Source organism: Erinaceus europaeus, chromosome 12 (assembly GCF_950295315.1).
Source record: "Erinaceus europaeus chromosome 12, mEriEur2.1, whole genome shotgun sequence".
Lineage (NCBI taxonomy): Eukaryota > Metazoa > Chordata > Mammalia > Eulipotyphla > Erinaceidae > Erinaceus > Erinaceus europaeus.
Window position 1 is genome coordinate 19,587,465 of NC_080173.1, and position 26,465 is coordinate 19,613,929.

General features: G+C 39.2%; 1 protein-coding gene across 6 annotated transcripts in view; it reads left to right on the forward strand.

Moving 5' to 3' along the window:
- FRMD4B (FERM domain containing 4B) overlaps window positions 1-26,465 on the forward strand; it is a 407,614-nt gene that overhangs the window by 373,883 nt on the left and 7,266 nt on the right. For all 6 annotated transcript variants that reach the window (XM_060202892.1, XM_060202891.1, XM_060202894.1 and 3 more), the window contains 10 exons: window positions 2,604-2,680; window positions 6,092-6,230; window positions 7,381-7,522; window positions 8,489-8,622; window positions 8,719-8,838; window positions 10,306-10,534; window positions 14,374-14,430; window positions 16,295-16,442; window positions 19,455-19,574; window positions 20,652-21,460. In XM_060202892.1, coding sequence (XP_060058875.1) covers window positions 2,604-2,680; window positions 6,092-6,230; window positions 7,381-7,522; window positions 8,489-8,622; window positions 8,719-8,838; window positions 10,306-10,534; window positions 14,374-14,430; window positions 16,295-16,442; window positions 19,455-19,574; window positions 20,652-21,460 — 1,975 coding nt within the window. The remainder of the gene's footprint in view (window positions 1-2,603; window positions 2,681-6,091; window positions 6,231-7,380; window positions 7,523-8,488; window positions 8,623-8,718; window positions 8,839-10,305; window positions 10,535-14,373; window positions 14,431-16,294; window positions 16,443-19,454; window positions 19,575-20,651; window positions 21,461-26,465) is intronic.

Sequence of the window (26,465 nt, forward strand, 5' to 3'; positions counted from 1 at the left end):
CATAACACCTTCTGGAATCCCAGTTGCCCTCCAGATTCTTTGAAGAAACTAAAACCCCTCACCTTTTAAATAGGATTTGCTTACTGTGAGCATTTTTGTTCTCCATGCAGGGAATGCTGAATGGAAGCAAAAGCACTAGTATTTCACTTTGTAAGTGATAAGAGGGGGAGGTGGTGACTTGCAAAGATCATGTTTCAAGTCCAGCCCTGGTTTTTATGTGTGTGGGAATGGATGCAAAGGAAAACACAGCTGAGCTGCATTGTGGCTCTTCCTGTAAAACCTGTTCATGTCCAGGGTGAGTAAACCCAGGGTAGAAATGTCTCCACACAGCCTGTGGTGAAATTGGGGTCTGAATTCAGAGCAATTTACCAGAAGGTATCATCTGGATTCACACTCTACCCCACCTTTAAAAAATGTATTTCTGTGCTGGGAAAAGCTGGTAGGGAGACCTCTGCTCTCCTCTTCCGGATGGCAGGAAGGGGTGGAAGTGGGGAGGTGTCACCCACTGAGAGTTGCTGATGTCAGTTGCGTGTCAGCCGTGGGAGGCTCAGTCTGTGAAACTGAGTTACACCTAAGTGTCTTATGAAACTCAGTACAGAACTCACTAGAGCTGCTGTTTGGGAAGGGAGAAAGAAAAAGAACTTTGGGCTTTCCCCCTTATATTTCTGTCCCATTTTTTGGAATCTCTGGATTAAAAGGAATGAAAGCTTCAAGCCTACGGACATTTTAGGAAATTGGTATGTAGCTTTAAGCTTTCACTAATTCCTCTGTCAACCTGGATGAGTGTTGTAATTACAGATGGCCATTCGGGCTGTGTTCAGACCAAGAAGGGATGTATTCTCGGTATGTACTGGTGAACTTTGTGTGGATCTGGGAGTTCAGTATATATGCAAGAAATCTTAAGTTCAGAGTATGCCTTTTACATAAAGTCAAAAGTCTTGTTTCCTGTACTTCTGAAAATGGTTTTGCTGGCAGTGCATTGCAGAGAAATTATTGTTTACACAGTTAAAATACTCTTTTAAGATTCGTTGAGCATGGGCCAGCAAGGTAGCTCACCTTGATAGTATGCACACACCAGGTTCAAACCTGGCCCCTCCACACTGGAGAAAGCTTTTCAAGATGGTATTTTTCCCTCTCTCCTTCTGCCCCTGTCTGTCCCTTTCTATTTGAAAATGTCAGCACAGAACAATGAAGCCCAGCAATGACAAAAAAAATATTATTTGAACATAATTTTAAAAGTCAACCTATGTCTGATGATGAAATGAAACTGCCTTCAAGCCTGGGACAGAGAAGATAAATTCAGCTATGAAGTACAAATGGAGAGGACAAGCTGAGGCTCAGACTAGCACAAGGTCTAACATGAGGGGTTGGGAATGATCCCAGAAAATACAGCAAAGCACACTCAGTTCTGTGAATGAGCTGCTTTTTACAAATCATTTGGTTTTCAAATACACATTACTTTAAAGTATGCTTCTCCCAACCAGTTGGCAAATAACTCTGTAACATTAGCATGTCAACTATGGGGATATAAAAATAGAGTTCCATTTACCAAAACTGTAGACTCTACCTCAGAAACTAAGAGAGCATCTCCCCTTCCTACTTTACCTCTGCCCCAATTCCTAGTGCTGGTTTGTTTGTTTGTTTGTTTGTTTGCTTTTAATCATAATTAGGGGAACTTATGTTCCATTTTTGTAGGAGAAAACTGGTATCTGAGACTCACCCTTGCGTGTAGATCTTTCACTTTCACTTTGTATTCTTTTGAAATTTAACCTGTGGTCTCATTGAAACATCTCTCTGAATATCTTTCCATTTTAGTACGAAGTCAACATCTTTGATCATAAGGCATGTGCTTACTGGAATCAACAAAGGTTTCATTATTAACTTTTATTTAGTTGAGTCAGAGGAAAAATAGTATACATGTTCTCCACAGTTTCCCAGTTTTATAGTTCAAGGAAAATTTATTGGTGAGATGAATGTTATTGTCAGAAGAAAAGAATAAGTTCAGATTCTAGTTGATTTATAAAAAGTCTGCAGCCCATACTCATGTTTAATCCTAGTGCATTTTCTTTGTTACTTGGTTATTAAGCTGATTTCTAGGTTTTGTAGAAATTAACACTAAGTGGGGGTCGGGAGGTAGTGCAACGGGTTAAGCGCACGTGGCACAAAGAGCAAGGACCAGCATAAGGATCCCTGTTCGAACCCCCGGCTCCCCACCTTCAGGGGAGTTGCTTCACAGGTGGTGAAGCAGGTCTGCAGATGTCTATCTTTCTCTCCCCCTCTCTGTCTTCCCCTCCTCTCTCCATTTCTCTCTTTCCTATCCAATAACTAACGATGTCAACAATAACAATAATAACCACCAACAAGGCTACAACAAGGGCAACAAAGAAGGGAATAAATGGCCTCCAGAAGCAGTGGATTCATGGTGCAGGCACTGAGCCCCAGCAATAACCCTGGAGGCAAAAAAAAAAAAAGAAGGAAATTAACACTAAGAAAAGCTATGTGGCTTTTCTGCTTGTTCGATTTCCATTGACATTTCTGGTGTATACTATTAATAATCAGTGTGCTACATTAAGTCCAAGTTTTCTGTTTTCTTAATTTATTAGTTATTCCAATGGAAACAACTGGAGAATTTATATTTTCGTGAGAAAAAATTTGCTGTTGAAGTTCATGATCCACGGAGGTAAGGATCACAGTCTTTCTCTCTATGGTGTGGATGACTAAATGAATAATGATGCTATACATGGTCATGTCCACACTTGTAAGGACACTACATATATATTCATTTTTCGTGAGTATGCATTCCTAAGCATAGAACTGCTGGGTCAAATGGCAATCATATTGACCTTTTGAAGAGCTGCCAGACTATCTTCTAAAGTGACTGCGACATTTGCATTTCCACTAGTATTATGATTCTCCACATCCTCCCTAACACTTGCTACTTTTAGTTATGTGTGTGTGTAGCGGGGAGAGTGTTTTAAGAGCTATTCTGGTGGTGTAAAGTGACAGGTTGCCCATTCTGATTTTTGTTTGTATTACCCCTTAACTATGACTGAGGACATTTTCATGTGCTTAATGATTATTTGTCTTATCTTGAGCTAAATGTATTTTCAACCCCTTAGTTAATTTTTAAGTTTGGCATTTCTGGCAACTTAAAAAAATGTCACTGAGGGGGCTGGGTGGGAGTGCAGTGAGTTAAGCGCACATGGTACAAAGCACAAGGACCAACGTAAGGATCCAGGTTCAAGCCCCAGGTTCCCCACCTGCAGAGGGTTCGTTTCACAAGAGGTGAAGCAGGTCTGCAGGTGTCTATCTTTCTCTCCCCCTCTCTATCTTCCCCTCCTCTCTCCATTTCTCTCTGTCCTGTCCAATAACAATGATGGCAATAACAACAGCAATAATAGCAACAACAAGGGCAAGAAAAGGGGAAAAAATAGCCTCCAGGAGCAGTGGATTTGTGGAGCAGACACTGAACCCCAGCAATAACCCTGGAGACAAAAAAAAAGTCACTGAATTAGCAACCTGGTTTTAAAATCGACTGTAGGTTTTCCAAGCTCTTGAGAAGAATTCTCTATCAGCCCTCGGTGATTGCTTTTCAAAAACATTATTGGCTTCTTGGAGGTCAGTAGGATGGGTGAAACAGGTATGACTAAAAGATTACGCTAAGAGATAAGCCAGTTTTTTGCATAAAGCATGCAGACCCTACTCTCCACACACACGTTCCCTCTCCTCTCTTGCCATCCCAATCTCCCCTTTTCATCTGATCAGTTTCATCTGATCAGTTTTTGACTTATTTTCAGACAATGTTATTCTTTTTTTTTAAATTTTTTATTTAAGAAAGGATTAATGAACAAAACCATAAGGTAGGAGGGGTACAACTCCACACAATTCCCACCACCCAGTCTCCATACCCCACCCCCTCCCCTGATAGCTTTCCCATTCTCTAGCCCTCTGGGAGCATGGACCCAGGGTGATTATGGGTTGCAGAAGGTAGAAGGTCTGGCTTCTGTAATTGCTTCCCCGCTGAACATGGGCGTTGACTGGTCGGTCCATACTCCCAGTCTGCCTCTCTCTTTCCCTAGTAGGGTGGGTCTCTGGGGAAGCAGAGTTCCAGGACACATTGGTGGGCTCTTCAATCCAGGGAAGCCTGGCCAGCATCCTGGTGGCATCTGGAACCTGGTGACTGAAAAGAGAATTAACATACGAAGCCAAACAAATTGTTGAGCAATCATGAACCCAAAGCTTGGAATAGTGGAGAGGAAGTGTTAGGGAGTTACTCACTGCAAACTCTAGTGTACTTCTGCTTTCAGGTATATATTTTGCAGTAGTTTATGGATACGTGTGAACATAAGCTCTCTCTCACAGAAACTGGTGTATATCTAGGTTATGGGAAGACAATGTTATTCTGCTTGCTTATTCTCTGAACTTAACAGGGCTGAACACGTCTGTCTTGGTCAGATGCTCTTTTACCATGACATAGCTGCTGGTACCACATGCCTTGATTGCTTTGCATTCTATTTTATTTTATTTTATTTTATTTCTGTTTTGTTGAAGTATAATTGACATGCAGCATCATATAATCTTAAAGTGTACTGCATAATACTTGTCTTACATATAGAGAGAATTACCACACTTTAATTAACATCCTTCCTCTTGTATAGAAACAAAAAGTAATGTTATTATTTATTCCTTATTGATTATTTGTTTTTTGTTTTGCCACCAGGCTTATCACTGGGACTAGGTGCAGGCACTATGAATCCACGGCTCCTGGTAGCCATTTTTCCTTTTTTTTTTTTTTAATTTGACAGGGAAGATAGAAATTGAGAGGGACAGGAAAGATAGAAAGGGAAAGAGAAGTGTGGTCTGGGAAGTGGCGCAGTGGTAAAGCATTGGATTCTCAAGCATGCGGTCCTGAATTCAATCCCCAGCAGTATATGTACCAGAGTGATATCTGGTTCTTTCTCTCTCCTCCTATCTTTCTCATTAATAAATAAATAAATTCTTTTAAAAAAAAAGAAAGAAAGAAAGGAAGAAAGAAAGGAAGAAAGAAAGAAAAGAAAGGGAGAGAGAAGTTAGACACCTGCAGACCTGCCGCACCACTCACGAAGCAGCCTCCCTGCAGGTGGGGAGCAGGGGACTCAAACCTGGTTCTGCATGGTGATATGTGCACTTAACTAAGTGCCCCTGATTATTTGTTTTTTTACCAGAACACTATCACAACTCTAGCTTATGGTGCTGGAAATTGAACCTGGGACCTTTGGTGCCTTGGGCATGGAGGTCTTTTTGCATAGCCATTATGCCATCTCCCCATCTCCTTAGCAACTTTTAATTATGCCATTCAGCAGGGTTAACTATAGTCATCATATTGTATATTAACATCCTCAGCACTTATTTATTGGATGGTTATGTCTTTTGACCCACTTTCATATAATTTTCCCACCCTACATCCTCCTTGGTTGCTTTGTTTTTATAATACCATCATGTTTATACAGTACTTCTTGTGATGATCACACATTCTTATGGCTTTTAACAAATTTTATTAGTTTAACCTATCTGATGAATTTTATGATTTTAATGTGAATTTTTATATGTATTTTTTATTTACTTTTGTTGCCACTAAGTCTGCATACATGTCCTACCAGGGCCAATGTGTCCATTCTTGTTGTTTTAGAGAAAGAAAACAAGAGGGATGGAGGGAGGGGGAAGGGTGGACAAACAGAAAAACATGAGATGCATTACGGGACTACTGTATTATTCATGGATTTTCCCTTGGTTTCATAGTGCTCCCTATAGGATCTCAAACCCAGGGTCTGTATCATGGGTCTCACTATACTGGGTGAGCTATTAGTCCCCATGTACATGCATTTGTAACATGTTCACTCATACAAAAAAATGTTACCAAGGTGTGAGTGTCATAAATGAGAGAACATCAGAAGGTTGGACAAATGTAGCATAAGAGTGTGACATGTGCCATCACCAGAATGTAGCAGGGGGAAAGTATTTTAAAAGTTTGTTCCAACATTACTTACTGAAGAGATTTTGTGTTGTGCTGGGACAGAAGTGGCTGATTTGAGCACTTTTCTTAATCTTTCAGGATTTCAGTGTCAAGAAGAACCTTTGGGCAAAGTGGTCTCTTTGTGCAGACGTGGTATGCAAACTCTTCGCTTATCAAGTCCATCTGGGTAATGGCAATTAGTCAGCATCAGTTTTACTTGGACCGGAAGCAAAGCAAAGTAAGTAACAAGAAGTGGTTCTTTAAAGAAAAGCTTCCATCTCTCATCTGCTTTCTGTTCAAAGATAAGCTTTCTCAGGAGAGTAGTAAGCACATTGACTTGTTAAGCACATTGACTTGCTTATTTTCAGACAATGTTATTCTGCTTGCTTATTCTCTGAACTTAACAGGGCTGAACACGTCAATCTTGGTCAGATGCTCTTTACCATGACAAAGCTGCTGGTACCACATGCCTTGGTTGCTTTGCATTCTATTTTATATTATTTCTGTTTTGTTGAGATATAATTGACAGGCAGCATTATATAATCTTAAGGTGTACTGCATAATACTTGTCTTACATATATAGACCCCAGGCCCCAGGACACACCCTCCCCTCAATTCAGTGGAGCCAGGGCATCGAGCATGCACAGTTGCACAAGATCACTTCTTAGGTCCACTTTTTTCTTTTTATGAGGGAAGGGAAGGGGCTTCACCACCCCAGCACTGAATCTTCCTACATTGCCGTAGCACCTCCCAGGTGGTTCTGGGACTGGAACCAGAGTCACACACATACAGACACCATACCCAGGGAACTTCTTCTCCAGTTCTCTTTGAGACTTTTTAAATCTTAACTGTATTACTAATTACCTTAATTTTTCTTAAATATTACTATGTAAAATAATTTCAAAATCATAATCTTTAATAATTTTTGGCATGCATGTTGTGTGTGTACTGATAATATTTTAAAGTTTATGACTGAATTGTAAGAATCTTGCATACTTAAAAATTTCAGCTGCAAAACTGAAGTCTTGTGTTTTTTCTTCTGAATAGTGTCACTTTAATATATAAAGACACTAAACTGTTGGGACCTGGTGGTGGCACACCTGGTTGAGCGCACCTGTGACAATGCGCAAGAACCCGGGTTTGAGCCCCTGGTCCCCCCTGCAAGAGGAAAGCTTTGCAAGTGCTGAAGCAATGTTGCAGGTGTCTCTCTGTCTATTCCTCTTTATCACCCCCTTCCCTCTAGATTTCTGGCTGTCTCTATTCAATAAATAAAGATAATAAAAAAATAAAGGTACTAAACAGTCCTCTCTTGGTATTTTATTTTATAGTAACTTAATCATTTCCTTGTTTGAAATAGGTTTAGATTAATTAATTCCATTACATTTTAGGCCAAAATTCCTTCAGCCAGGAGTTTAGACGATATTGCCATGGATTTGACAGAGTCTGGAACACCCAGGGTCTCCAAACTGGTAACACTGGAGGCAAAAAGTCAATTCATCATGGCAAGCAATGGCAGCTTAATCTCCTCAGGTACATTTGGGAACCAGAGAAAGGACATGAAATCTTTGTCTCCTTTCATGTTTTTGTTGTTTTAAGATACTTTTTTTTTTTTTTTTAACCAGAGCACTACTCAGTTCTGGCTGATAATGGTGCAGGGGATTGAACCTGGGACTTTGGAGTCTTAGGCACGAGAGTCTCTGCTTAGCCATTATGCTATCTAACTCCCCTGTTTTAAGATACCCTGAAATGTGTCTTTCAATCTGTCATTTTGAAAATAAACATGTATATCAAAACCTGCAGTATGTAGAAGTTTTAAATAAAATTTTTGAGACTAACTTTAACGAATGTAAGTTAAATTATCAGATAGTCAGGTTGGGATAAGTAACACTAAGTACAAATAAAGTGAGTGCCTAGTGAGTGTCTTACAAGGATATTTTCTCCCCATAAAAAGCATCAGCATCTTCCTCCAAATATTTAGTTATTAATACAGACAACCATCTGATTTTCCTCTAATAGGAAAATCAAACATGACGATTAGCTTCAGCTCACTCCTAAGTGTGACTACTACCACTAAGCTCTTCCACTGAAAATTCTGTACTTTATTCACTAGATGTATATATAATGTCATTAAAATGAATTTTTCTATCTAATTACCATTACCATCTTGTGAATCTGAAGCAAAGCATATTCTAAGTGACCATCTCAAGAAACATCTTCTCTCTTGCTCAGAAAAAATAAAATATTTCTTGAATATGTATGAAATAGTAAGCATTTTATTACTTCTTCTAAAATGAGCAAAAATGTAAAAGGCACATTTTATGACCAGCCTCTTTCTAATGCCCAAAAGCATGAGAAAATGTTCTCCAGTTTCCTTTGATTATGTTCAGAAACAAGGAGAAAAGAAATGAACTATTATTTAAAACCCTTTGTCCTCTTAAGAGGAAGGAAGCATGCCTTGTATAAACCTTCCCTGCCACCCTCCCCCCATCTTTACAGGGTCTCAAGACTCAGAAGCCAGTGAAGAACAAAAGAGAGAGAAAATCCTTGAACTCAAGAAGAAGGAAAAACTTTTGCAAGAAAAACTTCTCAAAAAAGTCGAAGAACTGAAAAAGATCTGTTTACGAGAGGCTGTAAGTGTTTTTGTGCTGTTGGGGAGCTCTTCAAATCATGTTTGACAACTCCAGCAGTGTCAGTTAGATCCCCTCAACTTTTACCCTGTTTTATAGGAGCTTACAGGTAAAATGCCAAAGGAATATCCGCTGAGCATAGGTGAGAAACCTCCACAGATCAGAAGGCGTGTGGGTACTGCTTTCAAATTAGATGACAACTTACTGCCAAGTAAAGAGGTATGCATATCAGCTGAGAATTGTGTTACTAATGAGACTGAAAGATTGTTGGTTGAGTATAGTTCCCTTGTTTCTTTGGTTTTCTTGGGTCACTGCTGTGCATTTTTTTTTTTACTTCGCCAGTTAAGATACATGATGCAAGCCCAATTTAATCTTTTCTTTTGTATACACAGTCCAGTTGAAAGTGAGTAATTTCTCACTGCTTTGTTTCTGTGAGCACAGAGCACATTCAGTGAATGCCAAGGTTTATAATTTGAGAAACATTATGATGATAAGAGTTAAGAATGCTGCCCTTATATTCTTCCACTTAAAACTAAATAACTCTTGGTGAAATAACTTTTGGAGAGTTTACTCTACAGTTTCACTTCTCAGGTCTCAGTTTTCTTTACCTAGAAATGGAGATAATGTTTATATTTCCCTCTGAGGGAGATCAGGCGTATTCAATGATATTTATAGTCAGTTATTTATTGAGGGATCACTGTATACCCAGGTCTGTGCTAAATGATGCACATACTTAGGCTCAGTTAATCTTCTCCATACTTTTATTTATGTTTTGAAAATATTTTTTGTTTATTTTTTATGAAAGAGAGAGAAAAGAGCACCACTCAGCACTGACATGTTAGTAATGCTGGGGACTGAACCTGGGACTTCAAACATGCAAATTCTGTGCTCTAGTACTGAGCTGTCTTCCCAGTCCTTTGCCCTACTTTTATAAAGACATACTACCTCCATGCTTAAAATGGAAAAACACTAAAGCATTGAAAAGATCAAGCAGTATGTCCAGTCATGTTAAGGCAACTGGAAACTATAAGAAAGCAGAATCACCTCCAAATGTATCTATTTCTAAGACTATGCACATAACTATAATATTTTGTATCTATCAATCTTGGGTTAAGATTGCCTTCTGGAAAAAAAATCTTCACCCAACTTACTGAATGAAGGAAATGTCATTCCCTTTTTTAATAAAAGGAGAGAGGTTTAAAACTAATGAAAAGTTGGGACTCCGGTGGGTTAAGCGCATGTGGCACAAAGCATAAGGATCGGCATAAGGATCCTGGTTCGAGCCCCTGGCTCCCCACCTGCAGGGGAGTTGCTTCACAAGCGGTGAAGCGTGTCTGCAGCTGTCTCTCTTTCTCTCCCCCCTCTGTCTTCCCCTCCTCTCTCCATTTCTCTCTGTCCTATCTAACAACAACAACATCAATAACAACAACAACAATAACTACAACAATAGAAAACAGCAAGGGCAACAAAAGGGAAAATAAATAAATAAATAAATTTTAAACTAATGAAATATTTAAGTAAATGGGACAGAAAGGTCTTCTAGGAAATTGTTTGAGAAGACAGTAAAACAGATTTTATTCTCAAATAGTATCTGACTTGATAATGCACAAGTTATACTAATCTAGTACATGTGATTATGATTGTATGTGTTCATAAAAGTTAACCGGTATCATTGTACACATTCAGGATCCTGCTTTGCAAGAACTGGAGAGCAATTTCCTTATACAACAAAAGCTGGTTGAAGCTGCAAAGAAACTTGCCAATGAGCCAGACCTTTGCAAAACCGTGAAGAAAAAACGAAAGCAAGATTACACAGATGCAGTGAAAAAACTTCAGGACATTGAAAATTCAATAAATGAATATAGAATTAGATGTGGAAAGAATCCCAGTCAGAAAGCAACAGTTATTTTACCAGGTTAGTAGTAACAAGGTGTCAGTCTGATTTTAGTCACATGGTTACTCTTGATGGTGTCAAAACTTCTAAACCAGTTTATTTGGTAAGAGATAAAAGAACAGGAATAAAGGTAAGAGGGGGCCAGGTGGTAGCGCAGTAGTTCAGCGCACATGGTGCGAAGCACAAGGACTGGTAAAAGGATCCCAATTCCAGCTCCCCACCTGCAGGCAGTGGGGTCACTTAACAGGCTGTGAAGCAGGTCTGCAGGTATCTATCCTCTCTCACTCTGTCATCCCCTCCTCTCTCAGTTTCACTCTGTCCTATCCAGCAACAATAACAGCAATAATAACAACAACAACAAAGGCAACAAAATGGGAAAAATGGCCTCTAGGAGCAGTGGATTCATGGTGCAGGCACCAAGCCCTGGAGGCAAAAAAAAAAAAAAAACAGAATAAAGGTAGGATTCCTAGGATAAAAATAGTTTGGAATTTCAATATAAATATATGTACTTCATTAGTAATGACATTCTTACTACTGCCATTATTATATTATTTCATTCTTTTAATTTTTAGCATGAAAATTGGTTCGTAAGATGGAAATTTTGGTACAGAATAAAACAAACCATTGTAACAGGCCTAAAATTATTGTAAGAAACATATCTCAACATGCAGGGGACCATATGTGTTATTTATTTCTTGCCTCCAGGGTTATGCCTATACTACAGATCTAGTACTTCCCCCCCCCCCTTTTTGTTTCTTTCTACTTGATAGGATAGAGAGAAATTGAGAGGAGCACAGGGGGATAAGAGAGTGGGAGAGAGAGATACTATAACCCTGCATCACCACTAAAGACGTTTTCCCCCTACAGGTGGGAATGGGTGGCTTGAGGCAGAGTCCTTACCATGCTTGAGTATATATAGTAACATGTGCCTTCAACTGGGTGTACCACAGCTGAGCCCCTGAACCATGTACTTTGCTAAGGACCTATCTGGCATATCTGGCTAGAAAGTAGTTTTTTGATTTTTATCATTTATGGAAGCTATTTTAAGATACCAGCAAAATGTACAGGATGTAAAATAAACTCTAAAAAAGTAAGATAGAAAATTGTATCTGCAATATGATCTCAACATTAGCACGCCCTGGTAGAGTATGTAAGATTACTAATCATGGAGCCAGGCAGTGGCACAACTGGCTGAGAGCTCATTGATGGTGTTGAAACTTTCAAACCAATTTATTTGGTGAGAGATCAAAGGTAGAACACGAATAAAGGTCATGTCACCATGTACAAAAACCCAGATTCTAGTCCCTGACCAACACCTGTAGGGGAGAAGCTTCATGAACAGTGAAGCAAGGCTGCAAGTGTCCCTCTCTACCACTCTGTCTCCTGCTTCCCTCTCAATTTCTCTGTCTCTATAAAATAAAATTAATTAAATTAAAATTACTAGTCACTGTGAAATTTCAAGTACTTTTTTTGAGGTATCAGAGTTTCATGCATACAAAATTCTACCACTCCTAGGCCTGCTTTTTAATTCAGTTTAATATATATACATATGGGGGAGTAGGTAGGAGATCATTGCACTATTTCATCATCTGTGGAGATTCTCCAGGTTCATGTGATGCTTTCAGACCTAGGGCTTTGATTTTTCTTAATACTTTTCTGTATTTTCAAAATTGTCAACTAAGTATCTAAGACTTTGATATTTGGGGGAGGGGGGTAAAATTAAAATTCTCAGGTTGATCTCAAGTCTAATCGGCCTTACATATTTATTAGCACGGGTTTCAGCAGTGACCATTCGTTAAAATGTGGTTATATTGCTTTGATTCTAGGATTTTTTTCCCCAGATTTAAACATTTGTGAAATTGGATTACTTCTTATACTAGATATAATGTTACAAGTATCTGTGACAGTTCTTTTTTTTTTTAAACTGAGACATAAGGTAATTATATATCTTGTATCTGATATAAATATATAAATATAATAACTAGATTATAGTTTATTCAGATTTAGGGCAAATGATTTATAAAGCAGAGATTTGACTTTTGGGAAATGACAGTTTGTCGATGTAGTTGACCAGTGTTAAGTCTACTACAGCTGGAGAACCTGGAGTGCCTAATGGAAAAATGAATCCACTTGGCACTGGTGGTTGCATTCTGGTCCTAGAGAGATGCATGATTAACAGCGTATTTAACGTTCATAACCATTGGTTGTGCCCATTCACCCCCAAACTGCAAGATTCAAGTATTCACCTTCACAGTTACTGAGTTTGGGCAGCAGATGGTGCCAATGGTTAAGCCTGCCTTACAGCTGACTATCCTGGTACCTTGTTTTCAACCTCCACTATGTGTCTAATTAAGATTAACATTTGTGTTTGGATGGGGAGATACCCTTTAATGGCTTGGAAGCTTAATTTGCCTATAACTTTACCAGTTCTCCACGCTGAATATGGAATGATATGCCAAAGCATCCCAGCACTTCTGAGGTGTCTCTTTGCTTAGTACATTTTGTAACATTTGGTGAGTGCCAACAATCCTCAGAGCATTATGGGCACATCCACCAGAGTTCTTTTTACCAGAAAGCTGCACATGGGTAACAAGCATATAGCTAACATTTACTGAGTATTCGTTCATTGCCAGGAGATGAGTTACAAAATTAATATCTATTATTTCATTTAACATTCGTTCACCTTAGCACTTTTCATTAGGTTCAACCCTTGTGTAGAGTTACTGCAAATGATTTTTAGAGAGGTTAAGTAATTTACCCAGTAAATTCACACCCAATAAGTAACGCAGACAAGATCTGAACTCTTCTCTGTCTTATTCAGTGACTCTTAACAAGGGACTATATATCTCCCAATATATAGTCCCTGGGTAATGCCCCAAAATATTTTGCCATGTTGGCAGATACTTGGGTTGATGAAGGCAGAATGTGGGAGTGTTTCTGACATCCAGTTATTGTAGGGAAAAGTCCCAAATCCTACATGTAAAGGGCAGCACTCACCAACAAGGAACTATTTAGTATTAGTATAAATGTCAGTTGGGAAGGACAGAAAGGGAAAATACAAAGTAAAATTTGTACAGGGTGTGGTATATTGCACCAAAGCAAAGTACTCTGGAGAGAGAGGGGAAGAGGAGAGATAGAGGGTGCTTGGGATCCTGGCACTTGATGGTGGGAAAGGTTCTACAGTGAAGGTGAGAGCATTTTACAGACACTTATCACAGGGAAATGACAAATTGTACCCATGTGTCAGTAACTATATTGTAAACCACTAACCCTCCAATAAAGCTTTTTAACATGTCAGATGGAAATCCTTGGTTTACTTGAAAAGCCTGGAAATCAAAAAATGTCCACACTCTTCTAAGAGAGGCCCCTTTTCTTCAGAGAAACATCAAGCACTAAGTTGCCCAACTATCAATTATAGATTCTCAAATGAGAAAATTCAAGTTTTCCCTACATAATATTAAGCATTCATGATGTAAATGGCATCATTTTTTTTTTCCTTTCTAGTTCATTGGTTGTAAGCACACACAAGTGTATATCCACTGTGCCACCTCTCTGGCTACACACAATGTATAAAGTGAAATTTTCATACAGTATAAAAACTTGGTTAAAAGCTAGGTAAAAACTTAAATTCCCTTGAAATGTGTTCCATTTTAAGGAATAATCCAATGTGATATTTGTATGTATAACATGTCTATATCTTCAATAGTAAATGAACCCACTCTTAATTATTCTTAATGCACTGAAATTAGATACATTTACCTAAATAAAAATAAGGTGCACTTCATTGAAAATTGCTTTATTACATGCTATAGATATATAAATTTACCACTATACTAAAGACAAGTCATTTTTCTTCACAGAAGACATCATCCCATCTGAGAGCAGTTCCTTGTCTGACACTACCACCTATGATGATTGTAAGTAACTTCCTTTTCTTGGCTTAAAATGTATATACTGAAATACCGAAGTGAACTTTTATTAAAGTAAAGCCTAGTTAGCATTCCTCCTGGAAGAGCTAATCAACCAACCTAACACTTGTGCAGTGTAGTTGGGAAATTGGGACGATGACTAGCACTGGCTAACTCGATATTAGATATAGTTCCATGTAATCTACACAACTTCAGGGAACCAGAGTCCCAACAAGAGTAAGTATGTAGGATTTTTTTCCACTTTTTATTTTGAAGTATTTGTTGCATAAATAATACAAAGAGCCCTTTTCCAGTTTTCCCTAATGGTGACATCTTAGAAAGTTAAGAGTTTAATATCAAAACCAGGAAGTAACAGGATAGACTTTTATTGTATTCGGGGTAACTGAGTGTTTGCTTGCTTGCATGCTTGTTTATCTATGGGTGGGGTATAGAGAGAACCAGAGTATCCCTTTAGCACATGGGGTACTAGAAATCAAACTCAACACCTCATCCTTGGAAGTCTGACATTTTATCCACTGTACCACCTCCCAGGACCTAAGAGTTTATTTTCCTTCATAGGAACTTCACATTATAGAAACTATGTTGCAAGTCATTCTATCACTTTTTTAGCAGCAGGATGCATTTATTGGCTTGTGTATATTCACTACATTTCAAACTGAATTTTTAAATCAGATGATAGAATATGTCCTTGTAATCCCTCATGTTTAAACAAGAGTAACTAATGTGCTTTACAGAATTCAGGGAAACCACTAACCTTCACTACTTTGTTTTCCTTCAAGTTTTTATGACACACAAAAATTCCATCATGTCAGAATTCTTTCTCTGGCTGAGGTTCAGTGGCCATGCTTGCTATTCCAGTTTGAAAATTCATATATCAGTGTAAAGCATTATGGCTTCTAGTGACTCAGAATAAATCATTGTCATCACTTTCAATGACAGGGTAAGTCTTTGGTCAGTGAAAGAGGAAGATCCAAGAACTTTAAAAGTTGAGGGCTTGTGAAATAGTTCACTTAGTGTGCTGCCTTGCCATGTGCATGACCTAGGTTGGGCCTGGCTGCTACCACATTGAAGGAAGCTCTGGTGCTGTGGTCTCTTTTACTCTGTACTTCTCTGCTCTCTCTGTCTCTGTCTTAGAAAGTAATAATAATAATAATAAAGCAAAGTTGAGCAAAAGTAGTCCAGGCCAATTTTCTCTTGACCATTTTTACACAGGATATTTCTGTACTGTAATTCTGGGATAGCTAAGTTATCACCATCCTGCCTGAGTAATTACTTTGCTCAGAGTGTCATCTACTAGATTGGCAAAAGTTATATTAAATTTGATAAATGTATTCAGTAATTTGTCTAGTGTATAAAATATAGAAGCAAACTTCCTAAAATATTTAATCTTTAAAAGAATTATCTGGGGGCCGGCGGTAGCAAAGTGGATTAAGAACACATGGTGCAAAGCGCACGGACCGGCATAAGGATTCTGGTCCCAGCCCCTGGCCCCCACCTGCGGGGGGGGGGGGTCACCTCACAAGCATTAAAGCAGGTCTGCAGATATCTATCCTTCTCTCCCCCTCTCTGTCATCCCATTCTCTCTCAATTTCTTTCTGTCCTATCCATCAACAATGACAGCAATGACAACAGCAATAATAATTATAACAGCGATAAACAACAAGGGCAACAAAAGGGAAAAAATAGCCTCCAGGAGCAGTGGATTCGTGGTGCAGGCACCGATCCCCATAGATAACCCTGGAGACAAATAAAAAAAAAGAATAATCTGTTCACCAGATCTTCCAGTTTCTTTCAGAGCATATTGACATGGTATATTTACTTTTTCACTTACCTCCTTATTCATTTACTTTAGCCAATGACGCCTTCACACTTGCTGGACAGCGATCAAGTTCAGTACCACATTCTCCAAGAATTCTTCCTCCGAAATCTCTCGGAATAGATCGTATCCATTTCAGAAAGTCATCCATCAATGAACAGTTTGTGGAAACTAGGCCATGCCGGTAAGAAGTCATATCACCTATGAAGAGAATGCCCTGCTGAGATCTTTACTCCAAAATGGCCCACATGTTTTTATGTCATCCTATCTCCTTTCAGAAAGAATTATTTTGTAGACCTGAAGCATAGAAAGTAATCTTCAGAAGGCATTGTTTTATGAAGCTGAAACAAGAAAGCAACCCAGTTATTTGCTGTTAGTAGTGAGTGGAAGAATTTTAAAGAGATTTTTTTCCCTTATATAGGATATAGGTGTGTGTGTGTGTGTGTGTGTGTGTGTGTGTGTGTGTGTGTGTGTGTGTGTGTGTGTGTGTAAAATGGTGCTCTTCAGGAGAATGAACTCAGGGCCTCACATATGGGTCACACTGCCCAGCAGTCTCCTAGATTCAACTCATTCATTCTTTCTAGTTAGAGACAGGAGAAACAGGAAGTGAGTTAAGACACCACAGCACCTCTCCTCCATCCATGGAGCTCCCCTGGTGCCATCTTTGATGCTTTCCTATCATGTTGAGACACAAACCAAGAATTCAAGAACAGAACTTTTTAAAATTTTTTTTATTGGGGATTAACAGTTTGCAGTCAATAGTAAATAAATAGTTTGTACATGTATAACATTTCCCAGTTTCCCACATAACAATCCAACTCCCACTAGGTGCTCCTCTGCCATCATATTCCAGGACCTGAACTTTCTCCCCACCCCAGAATCTTTTTTTTTACATGTGAAAATACTTTAATATGTGCATTTCACTCAATACATCCAAAATAGTCATCTTGGCAGGCAACTACTTAAAATTATTCAGATATTTTACATTTTTTTTCTGTAATTTCTTTATTGGGGAATTAATGTTTTACATTCGACAGTAAATACAATATTTTGTACATGCATAAAATTTCTCAGTTTTCCACATAACAATACAATACAATCCCCACTAGGTTCTCTGTCATCATTTTTGAACCTGTACTCTCCCTCCCAACCTACCCCAGAATCTTTTACTTTGGTGTAATACACCAACTCCAGTCCAAGTTCTGCTTTGTGATTTCCCTTCTGATCTTGATTTTCAGCTTCTGTGTAGGAGTAAGATCATCCTATTGTTTCTAACTTATCTCACTTAACATGATTTTTTCAAGTTCATCCAAGATGAGATGAAGAAGGTGAATTCACCATTTTAAATAGCTGAGTAGTATTCCATTGTGTATATATACCACAACTTGCTCAACCACTCATCTGTTGATGGACACTTGGGTTGCTTCCAGGTTTTGGCTATTACAAATTGTGCTGCTATGAACATGGGTATACAGAAATCTTTTTGGATGGGTATGTTTGGTTCCTTAGGATATATCCCCAGGAGAGGAATTGCAGGGTCATAGGGTAGGTCTGCTTCTAGCCTTATGAGAGTTCTCCAGACTGCTCTCCACAGGGATGGACTAATTTACATCCCCACCAGCAGTGCAGAAGGGTCACAGAACAACTTTTTGAAAACTATTTGTCTGCTGAGGTCCAGATGGTACAGTTGATAAAGTGTATGCCTTGCCATGTGTGAGGCCTTGGGTTCAATCACCCTACTGTCATGAGAATATGACTTTAGTCAGTAAGTTATACTGCTTCTCAGCAGAGTTGGAAATTAGTCTAAAAACAAATTATCATACCAACATCCCCATCAGCTTAAAATGGGTTTGCTCTGTGATTCATCAGTTTCACTTATGGAAATTTCTCCTTTTGAGCTACAGGATGCTTATCATATCACTACTTTTGGCCATAACAAATTGAAATTACTGGGGATGGGTTAAGCACATATAGTACAAAATGTAGGGATCCCAGTTCAAGCCTTTGGTTCACCACTTGCAGGAGTTGGGGGTGGGGTTTGCTTCACAAGTGGTAAAGCACATCTGCAAGTGTGTTTCTCTTCCCCTCTCTATATTCCCCTCTCCTCTCAATTTCGTTCTTTCCTATCCAAAAAAAAAAAAATCAAATAAATGGCCACAGGAGCAATGGATTTGTACTGCAGGTACCAAGTCCCAGCGATAACCCTGGAGGTTAAAATATATATATTCAAATGCTGAAATAGTGAGTTATTTAAATTAAGGTAAATTTAATGGAGTATTTTATAGCCATTAAACTAGCTAGGCATGCAAATGAAGCATTAGATATTTTTTCAAAGAAGTTCTTGGAAGAGACTCACTCAATCTTTTTTTTTTATTAATAGTATAAATGTTTACAAGTCTATGTGCTAAAGTAAAAATAAACATATTTGGTGTTGACTATATGTGAGCTATCAAATTAGGAATATTTAAAATTTTCTTATCTATATTTTTAACTTCTCTACTAGACATAATATACTTTTGTCATAAGTAAAAAAAAAAATCAAAATCATTTTAACCTGTATCTTAAAATCATGGTTCCAATGTGCTAGAAAGTGAACAAAATGATTTTTAAGGGTAGTGTCTCCTTATCCAAGGCCCATCAAACAGCTCACAGGCCAAATCCAGCTTACAATTCATGTTTGTATGGCCCAGGAACTCAGAATGAATTTTTATGTTTGTTAATAGTTGAAAAGAAATTTAAGAGCAATAATATTTTACAACATGAAATTTGCATCTCAGTGTCTGTAGTCTTTTTACTAGCACACAGCCACGCCCAAGTACTAAGGTAAGATCGAGGTTATTTTCGTGACTAGCCAGAACAGTCATCATCTAATCTGCAAAGCCCAAAATATTTGATTTTAGATTCTATCTGGAGAAAGGGTTTACTGACCCCTACTCCAGTGACTTTAAATCTATTCCATTCAGTCCACTCTAATTTTAAAGTGTTTCTTATCCTTCCCACATCTATGAGAGTCAGATCACTTGTGTTTAGACTCAGCTGATTCATAGCATGGAAATGAGCTCCAAAGACAGCCTTCCTGGCTTTCTCCCTATCCTCTCTGTCCTACAGATTCCAGTAAGTTTCATATCAGCTCATGGCAAGTTTGCTACAGATGGTGAAGGGCTCATTCTTTATCCAGTTCTTTTTATTGTCACAGAGAAATGCTGTCAACACACAGTAGCCCTTACAAAACCCTGGAGAGACGACCCCAGGGAGGACGGAGCATGCCCACCACGCCTGTTCTTACCCGCAACGCCTACAGCAGCAGCCACTTGGAGTAAGAGCTTTGTGTGACTTGTTTGGTTTTATTTGCTTGCTTTATGATTTTGTTTTCTGGAGCCAGGAGGTGACTCATCCAGTAGAGTTCACACATTGCTTCATACAAGGATCTGGGTTCGAGCTCCTACCTACCACATGGAAGTACCATATAGAAGGGGAATTTGTTTTGGTTTTGCTTTACTTTGTTATGTTGTTTAATCACTTTAAGTGATTTAAACCTAGAGGCATAAAAGAAATAAAAAAAGAAGATAATCTTACACAAAGTTGGGAGTTGGGCGGTAGCACAGTGGGTTAAGCGCATGTGGCGCAAAGCGCAAGGATCTATTGCAGCCCCTGACTCCCCACCTGTAGGGGAGTCACTTCACAAGCAGTGAAGCAGGTCTGCAGGCGTCTTTCTTCCTCTCTATCTCCACCTTCTCTCTCAGTTTCTCTCTTTCTCTATCCAATAACAAATAAAAAAAAAATTTTTTAAATCTTACACAAAGTTAAGTCAAACAAGTTTCATATACTGAAGGATGATGTACAAACCTATAACATTTTCAGGAGAAAAATTAGTGCTTTTTTGGACATGGTGGTAAGGTTTTAGATATAAAAACTCAAATCATAAACCATTAAATATGAACTATAAGATAGGTCTGATAGTCATTTTTAAATGTCTTTATTGGGGAATTAATGTTTTACATTCGACAGTAAGTACAATAGTTTGTACATGCATAAAATTTCCCAGTTTTCCATATAACAATACAACCCCCACTAGGTCCTCTGTCATCCTTTTTGGACCTGATCTTGTTTTTCAACTTCTACCTGAGAGTGAGATCACCCCATATTCATCTTTCTGTTTTTGATTTATTTCACTTAACATGATTTCTTCAAGCTCTATACATCTGGTTCTCTCTCTTATCTATCTCTTCCTGTCTTATCTATCTCCCCTCCCCTCTCTCTCTCTCATAAATAAAAAATAAAATTAAGTACTGTTGCAGTTCAGAATCTATGAAATCATTGAGCATGATTTCCTTTCACCTTCTTTCAGCCTCTACTGTGGCTCTTTTACAAGTTTGCCTTTCTTCTCTTTCAGACCTGAATCATCTCAGCACTGCCGCCAGCGGAGTGGAAGCCTTGAGTCTCAGTCCCACCTGCTCTCTGAGATGGACAGTGATAAGCCATTTTTCTCTCTCTCCAAATCCCAAAGAAGTAGCAGCACAGAAATCCTGGACGACGGGTCTTCCTACACCAGCCAATCAAGCACTGAGTATTACTGTGTCACACCAGTTGCTGGCCCCTATTACACCGCCCAGACTCTGGATACTCGTGCCAGGGGCCGGAGAAGGTCCAGGAAACAGAACGTTTCAGCTTCAAATTCAGGAAGTATGCCCAACCTCGCACAAAAGGATAGTTTGAGGAATGGTGTCTACTCCAAGAGTCAGGAGCAGCCTACTTCCAGTTACTATATTGCTGGATACACACCATACGCAGAGTGTGATCTTTACTACGGTGGTGGTTACATCTATGAGAATGACACGGAGGGACAGTACAGTGTCAATCCTTCCTACCGGTCATCTGCTCATTATGGATATGACCGCCCAAGGGACTACAGCAGGTCCTTTCATGAAGATGAGGTCGATCGGGCACCCCATAATCCATATGCAACTCTCCGGTTGCCAAGGAAAGCTTCTGTCAAGTCAGAGCACATCACCAAAAACATCCACAAGGCCTTAGTTGCAGAGCACCTACGTGGCTGGTACCAGCGAGCTTCTGGGCACAAGGATCAGGGACACAGCCCACAGACTAGCTTTGACTCAGATAGGGGATCTCAGAGGTGCCTGGGGTTTACTGGGCTGCAAGTACCCTGTTCTCCAAGCAGTCGGGCATCTTCCTACTCTTCAGGTAAGATGGTTGTGGAAGTACTCAATACTTGTATTTAATTTACCTCATGCCCCCCCCATCAAAACTACTCCCCTCAGGAGGTCTGAGCCTGGGAGTCCAGTATGAGTGTGGTAACCATCCAGTGGAGCCACAGTAAGAAATACTGGCTTAGGGAGTCGGGCGGTAGCACAGCAGATTAAGCACGTATAGTACAAAGCGCAATGACTTATGCACAGATCCCTGTTCGAGCCCCCAGCTCCCCACATGAGGGGAGTTGCTTCACAGGCGGTGAAGCAGGTCTGCAGATGTCTATCTTTCTCTACCCCTCTCTGTCTTCTCCTCCTCTCTCCAATTCTCTCTAGCCTATCCAACAATAATGACAACAATAGTAACTACAACAATAAAAAACAACAAGGGCAACAAAGGGAATAAATAAATAAATATTTAACAAATAAAAAAAGAAATATTGGCTTAAAAGCAGTTCTCTCCAATTCTCAAAGAATGATGGTCACATGAATCTGATAAAGCAAGTTGTGAATTCAAATCCATCATACATGTACTGGGTACCTACTCACATGTGCTTCCTTGTGTGAGGGGTTTTCACTTTTCTAAGCCTTACATTGACAATCAAAGCTCTTAAAACTATGTTTCGGAGCTAAAGGGTTGGCTCTCCTAGATGAGGTGCCTGTCTTGCCATGTACACAGCCCGGGTTCAAGTGCCAGTACCACAGGGGAGGTGCTATGGTACTAGAGGAAGTTCCAATGCTGTAATGTTTCTCCCCACCACCCACCAAGCCCACTCTACCCCACTCTGTTTATCTGAATGAAGGAAGGGGTCCAGGATTATGCAAGCACTAGGCCAGGAGACAGAGAAAAGGTGGAGTGGGGAGGAGCTATGCTCAGGTCCTATTTAAAAAAAAAAAAAAATCCCTAGAGTAGATTGTTTAAGTAAACACAAAGCCATTCAAATTATACATCCTTTCCTATTTACCACCAGGAATCTGACCATCTAAAGGCAATGGTTTAAATGTCAGGGGACCTATATAAGACTTCTAATGGGGCCAGGCCATGGCGCACCTGGTTAAGCACACACCTCATAGTGCGCAAGGATCCAGGTTCAAAGCCCCTGGTCCCCACCTGCAGGGGGAAAGCTTGACAAGTGATGAAACAGGGCAGCAGGTGTCTCTCTGTCTCTCTCCCTCTCTGTCTCTCCTTTCCCTCTCAGTTTCTCTCTGTCTTTATCCAATAATAATAAATAAAACAAAAAAAAAAAGGACTTCTGATTATTCTGATAAGAGTTGTCATTTATTAAGCGCTGTTCCTGGGAATGTTTTAAGTACTTTGCATACCTACACTCTATTCAGAAGGCACATGTACTGTACATACTGTTTGATTAAGAGATTTTCAAAGATTTTATTTTTGTATTTTATTGTTTATGAGAGGGAGATGCAGAGAAAGAGACCAGAGCAATGCTCAGCTCTGGCTTTTGGTGGTGCTGTATTGAAGCTAGGATCTCAGAGACTCAAGCATTAAAGTCTTCTGCATGACCATTATGCTCTCTCCCCAGCCCCAAAGACAAATTTTGATTGGAGATAGTCCCATCACACATTGACTTTGACCCCAACTCCAGTAACATTTGTGGGGACTTACTACATACCTCCTGCTGTGTTAAATATTTTAAAGAGAGAAATGGGGGTGGGACAAGAGGAGTATCTTTTTATGGTTTTATTTATTCAGCAAACATGCAGGCACACTCAAGATATTTAAAAATGCAGTAGTGAGAGACAGTTCCTCACCTTGATAAACTCTCAGTCCAGTTAGCAAGTAGATGAATGTATGAATGTTAAGCCATTGTAAAAATCTAAGAAATGAATGGAATCTTGATCTAGTGAAAATGTAAGGTCATGGTCTTACCTTATCTTTCAAGCATGGCACCTTAGTGAGACATAACATAGGGATTTTCAGGTCATTGTGCAATGGTCAGTGAAAAGTGCACTTTTAAAAGTCTCATAAGGTGGTTGACAAGGAGCATTTCCATGGAGATTTCTATTTGGGTTTGACTTGTATTTGTGCAGGACTTTGGACTTCCGCAACGGCTTTCCCATCTGTTACGACATCCAACACATGTAAAGGCTTCTATAATTACTTTTTTGTTATTTATGGCTCTGTTCTAGAGAATGCCTTTTCTCTTGAAGTCTGGGGCGTTCCATGAGAAATTTTCAGAAAACAAACCACACCAAATGCTACAAAAATAAATAAATAAATTCATAAAATAAATAGCCAGGCAAGGAGGACTGAAATCTGTTGACAGTCATCAGGACACCAGGTTGGATAATGGCTCCTTAAGCAAGGCCGAGAGGAGCGAGTATACTCAGGAACTGGTCCTACCTAGTAGTATGAGGGACAAAGGTGAGAAGGGAATTCATACTTCCATGATGGGGACTCAGGATAGGTCTTGCCATTACTAGCAGGAAGACCCTACAGACTATATGTGTGGCTTTTTAAAGAATTAGAAAAGTCAAGGCCATCATAAATCAGAGTTGAGCGGTGGGAAAAAAAAAATAGAGCAAAGAAAAGAAAGAGAAAGCTTGAGGGGAATGGAGTCTGTTCTCTCAGAATTCCATTTTGGATTGTTCCCCATTCTCACCATTTTTTGCCTGTTTATTGTGTGTCACATGGCATATCCAAGTCCTGATGTGCACTACCCCATGTAATATATGCAATAACTCTGTGGTATTGTTGTTACACTTGCTATTATTATCCTAACTTTATGGCTGAGGCAACTTTAGCTGAGCTATCTTAAATGATGCTGCAACACACCTCAAAGCTAGTATGTAATGAAGTTGAAATCCCATCCCAGCTCTGACATTTTAATCACCACGCCTCAGAGCCCCTCTTTTGGAGTTATGAGACAGTCTCAGAAGCTTCAAATGAGAATAGTTCACCCTTGAGTCAAAACTTAATGACATCTGGGGCCACAAATGATATTTGAAATGCTGTTCATAAGTACTTTATGGGTGTGAGAGAGAAAAGGAGGGTGCTGGCTGCCAGGAGCAGGAAATAGAAGAGAGATGGAAGGAGCCAGGAGAAGTGCTGGTTTTTAGTCTTGAACAACCAGTATGGCACTGTGGTCACCTTGTCAATCCAAGGCAAGGAGCAGGACTGGTTCCAGAAAGAGGACAATGAATACCCAGTGGTGAGGCACTCCTTGGACTTCACTCTCAGATTATACCCTGATCTTATTCTGGTTCAGTCTCAGTAGAACTGAATCTGTTCTTTAAAACCTTCCTATATTACACACACACACACACACACACATTCTTATTTTTTTTTATTTTATAGGACAGAGAAATTGAGAGTGGAAAGGGAGATAGGGAGAGAAAAAGATAGACACCTGCAGACCTGCTTCACCACTCATCATGAAGTGTTCCCACTACAGGTGGGGAATCTGGGGCTCAAACCCAGGTCCTTGCACATAGTACTGTGTCGCTTAACTGAGTATACCAATGCTCCCCCACAAATTTTTTTATTTCTTTATTGGAAAATTAATGTTTTACATTTGATAGTAAATACAGTAGTTTGTACATGCATAACATTTCCCAGTTTTCCATATAACAATACAACCCCCACTAGGTCCTCTGTCATCCTTTTTAGACCTATATTCTCCCCCTCCCCCATCCCACCCACTCCAGAGTCTTTTACTTTGGGGCAATACACCAACTCCAGTTCAGGTTCCACTTGTGTTTTCTCTTCTGATCTTGTTTTTCAACTTCTGCCTAAGGGTGAGATCATCCCATATTCATCTTTCTGTTTCTGACTTATTTCACTTAACTTGATTTTTTCAAGCTCCATCCAAGATCGGCTGAAAACGGTGAAGTCACTGTTTTTAATAGCTGAGTAGTATTCCATTGTGTATATGTACCACAACTTGCTCAGCCACTTATCTGCCAACAAACATTTTTTTAAAGGGGAAAAAAAAAGTCTTGGTCCTGCTAGTCGCTAATGTTAACTTTGGCTGAGGAATAATTAAGGCAATTTATGGAATACTTTTCCTCTAAAGGCCACTTAAACTCAAATTTGCCACTTTACTTTTGCAACTGAAGCCTACTACATGTGGCCATTATAAGCTGAATAGGAAAATTCTCTCAATGTGTGAGGTTATTCTCCTGACTTGTCTTTTTGATTATTTTTTATAACTTGACTTTCAGGTAACCTTGTGTCCACTAATAGTGACAATATTTATCAATGGTTAAGTGTTTCATTGGTGCAGGTACAGTGCTGAGTGGTTTAATGTAACTTTCTCTAAGATCTACTTATTTTTAACATGTCTACATTTTTAATAGCCAAGTTGAGAGAAAGCAAAAGCAAATATGCACATCTAAAGTGTAAACGATCATAAAACACCTTTGTTGGTCCATGCTAGCATTTACCTTAGCAGGTCCTAAAACATAAAACACCTCTATAAACTCTGTTATTTACATACATTCTTATTATTATTGTGATTTAACAATTTTTATAAAAGTATAAGATTTCAGGAGTATATTAATACCCACACATGATATGTACAAGTCACCACAGCATACACCAAAGTTATGCTAAGTGAAATAAGAGATGAAGGGCACTACTGGATTATTCACTTATATGTGGAATATAGATGGCTTAAGTAGATGAACTTGCCAAAAAAAAAGGCCTTAAATTGTCTCTTAGATTTTGTGAGAACTAAGTGAATTATAAGGACTAAGACAATTTGTTATAAGAGGAGAGAAAGAAAGTGAGAGAGACCATCATGGAGCACTGCTGCTCAGCTCTGCCATGTTGTGGTTCCAAGAACCGAATCTGGGACCTCTAGGGCCTCAGGCATGTTAGTCCTGTGTTCTTCTGCTAAGTTATCTCCCTGATCCATTTCTAAATATTTTCTTCCATTTCCTTATTTAACTCGGATATCAGCCCTATACAAAACATATTGCAACCCCCACTTTACAGACGAAGAAACTGAGACTTAGAGAGGGTAAGTTATTTGCCCAAG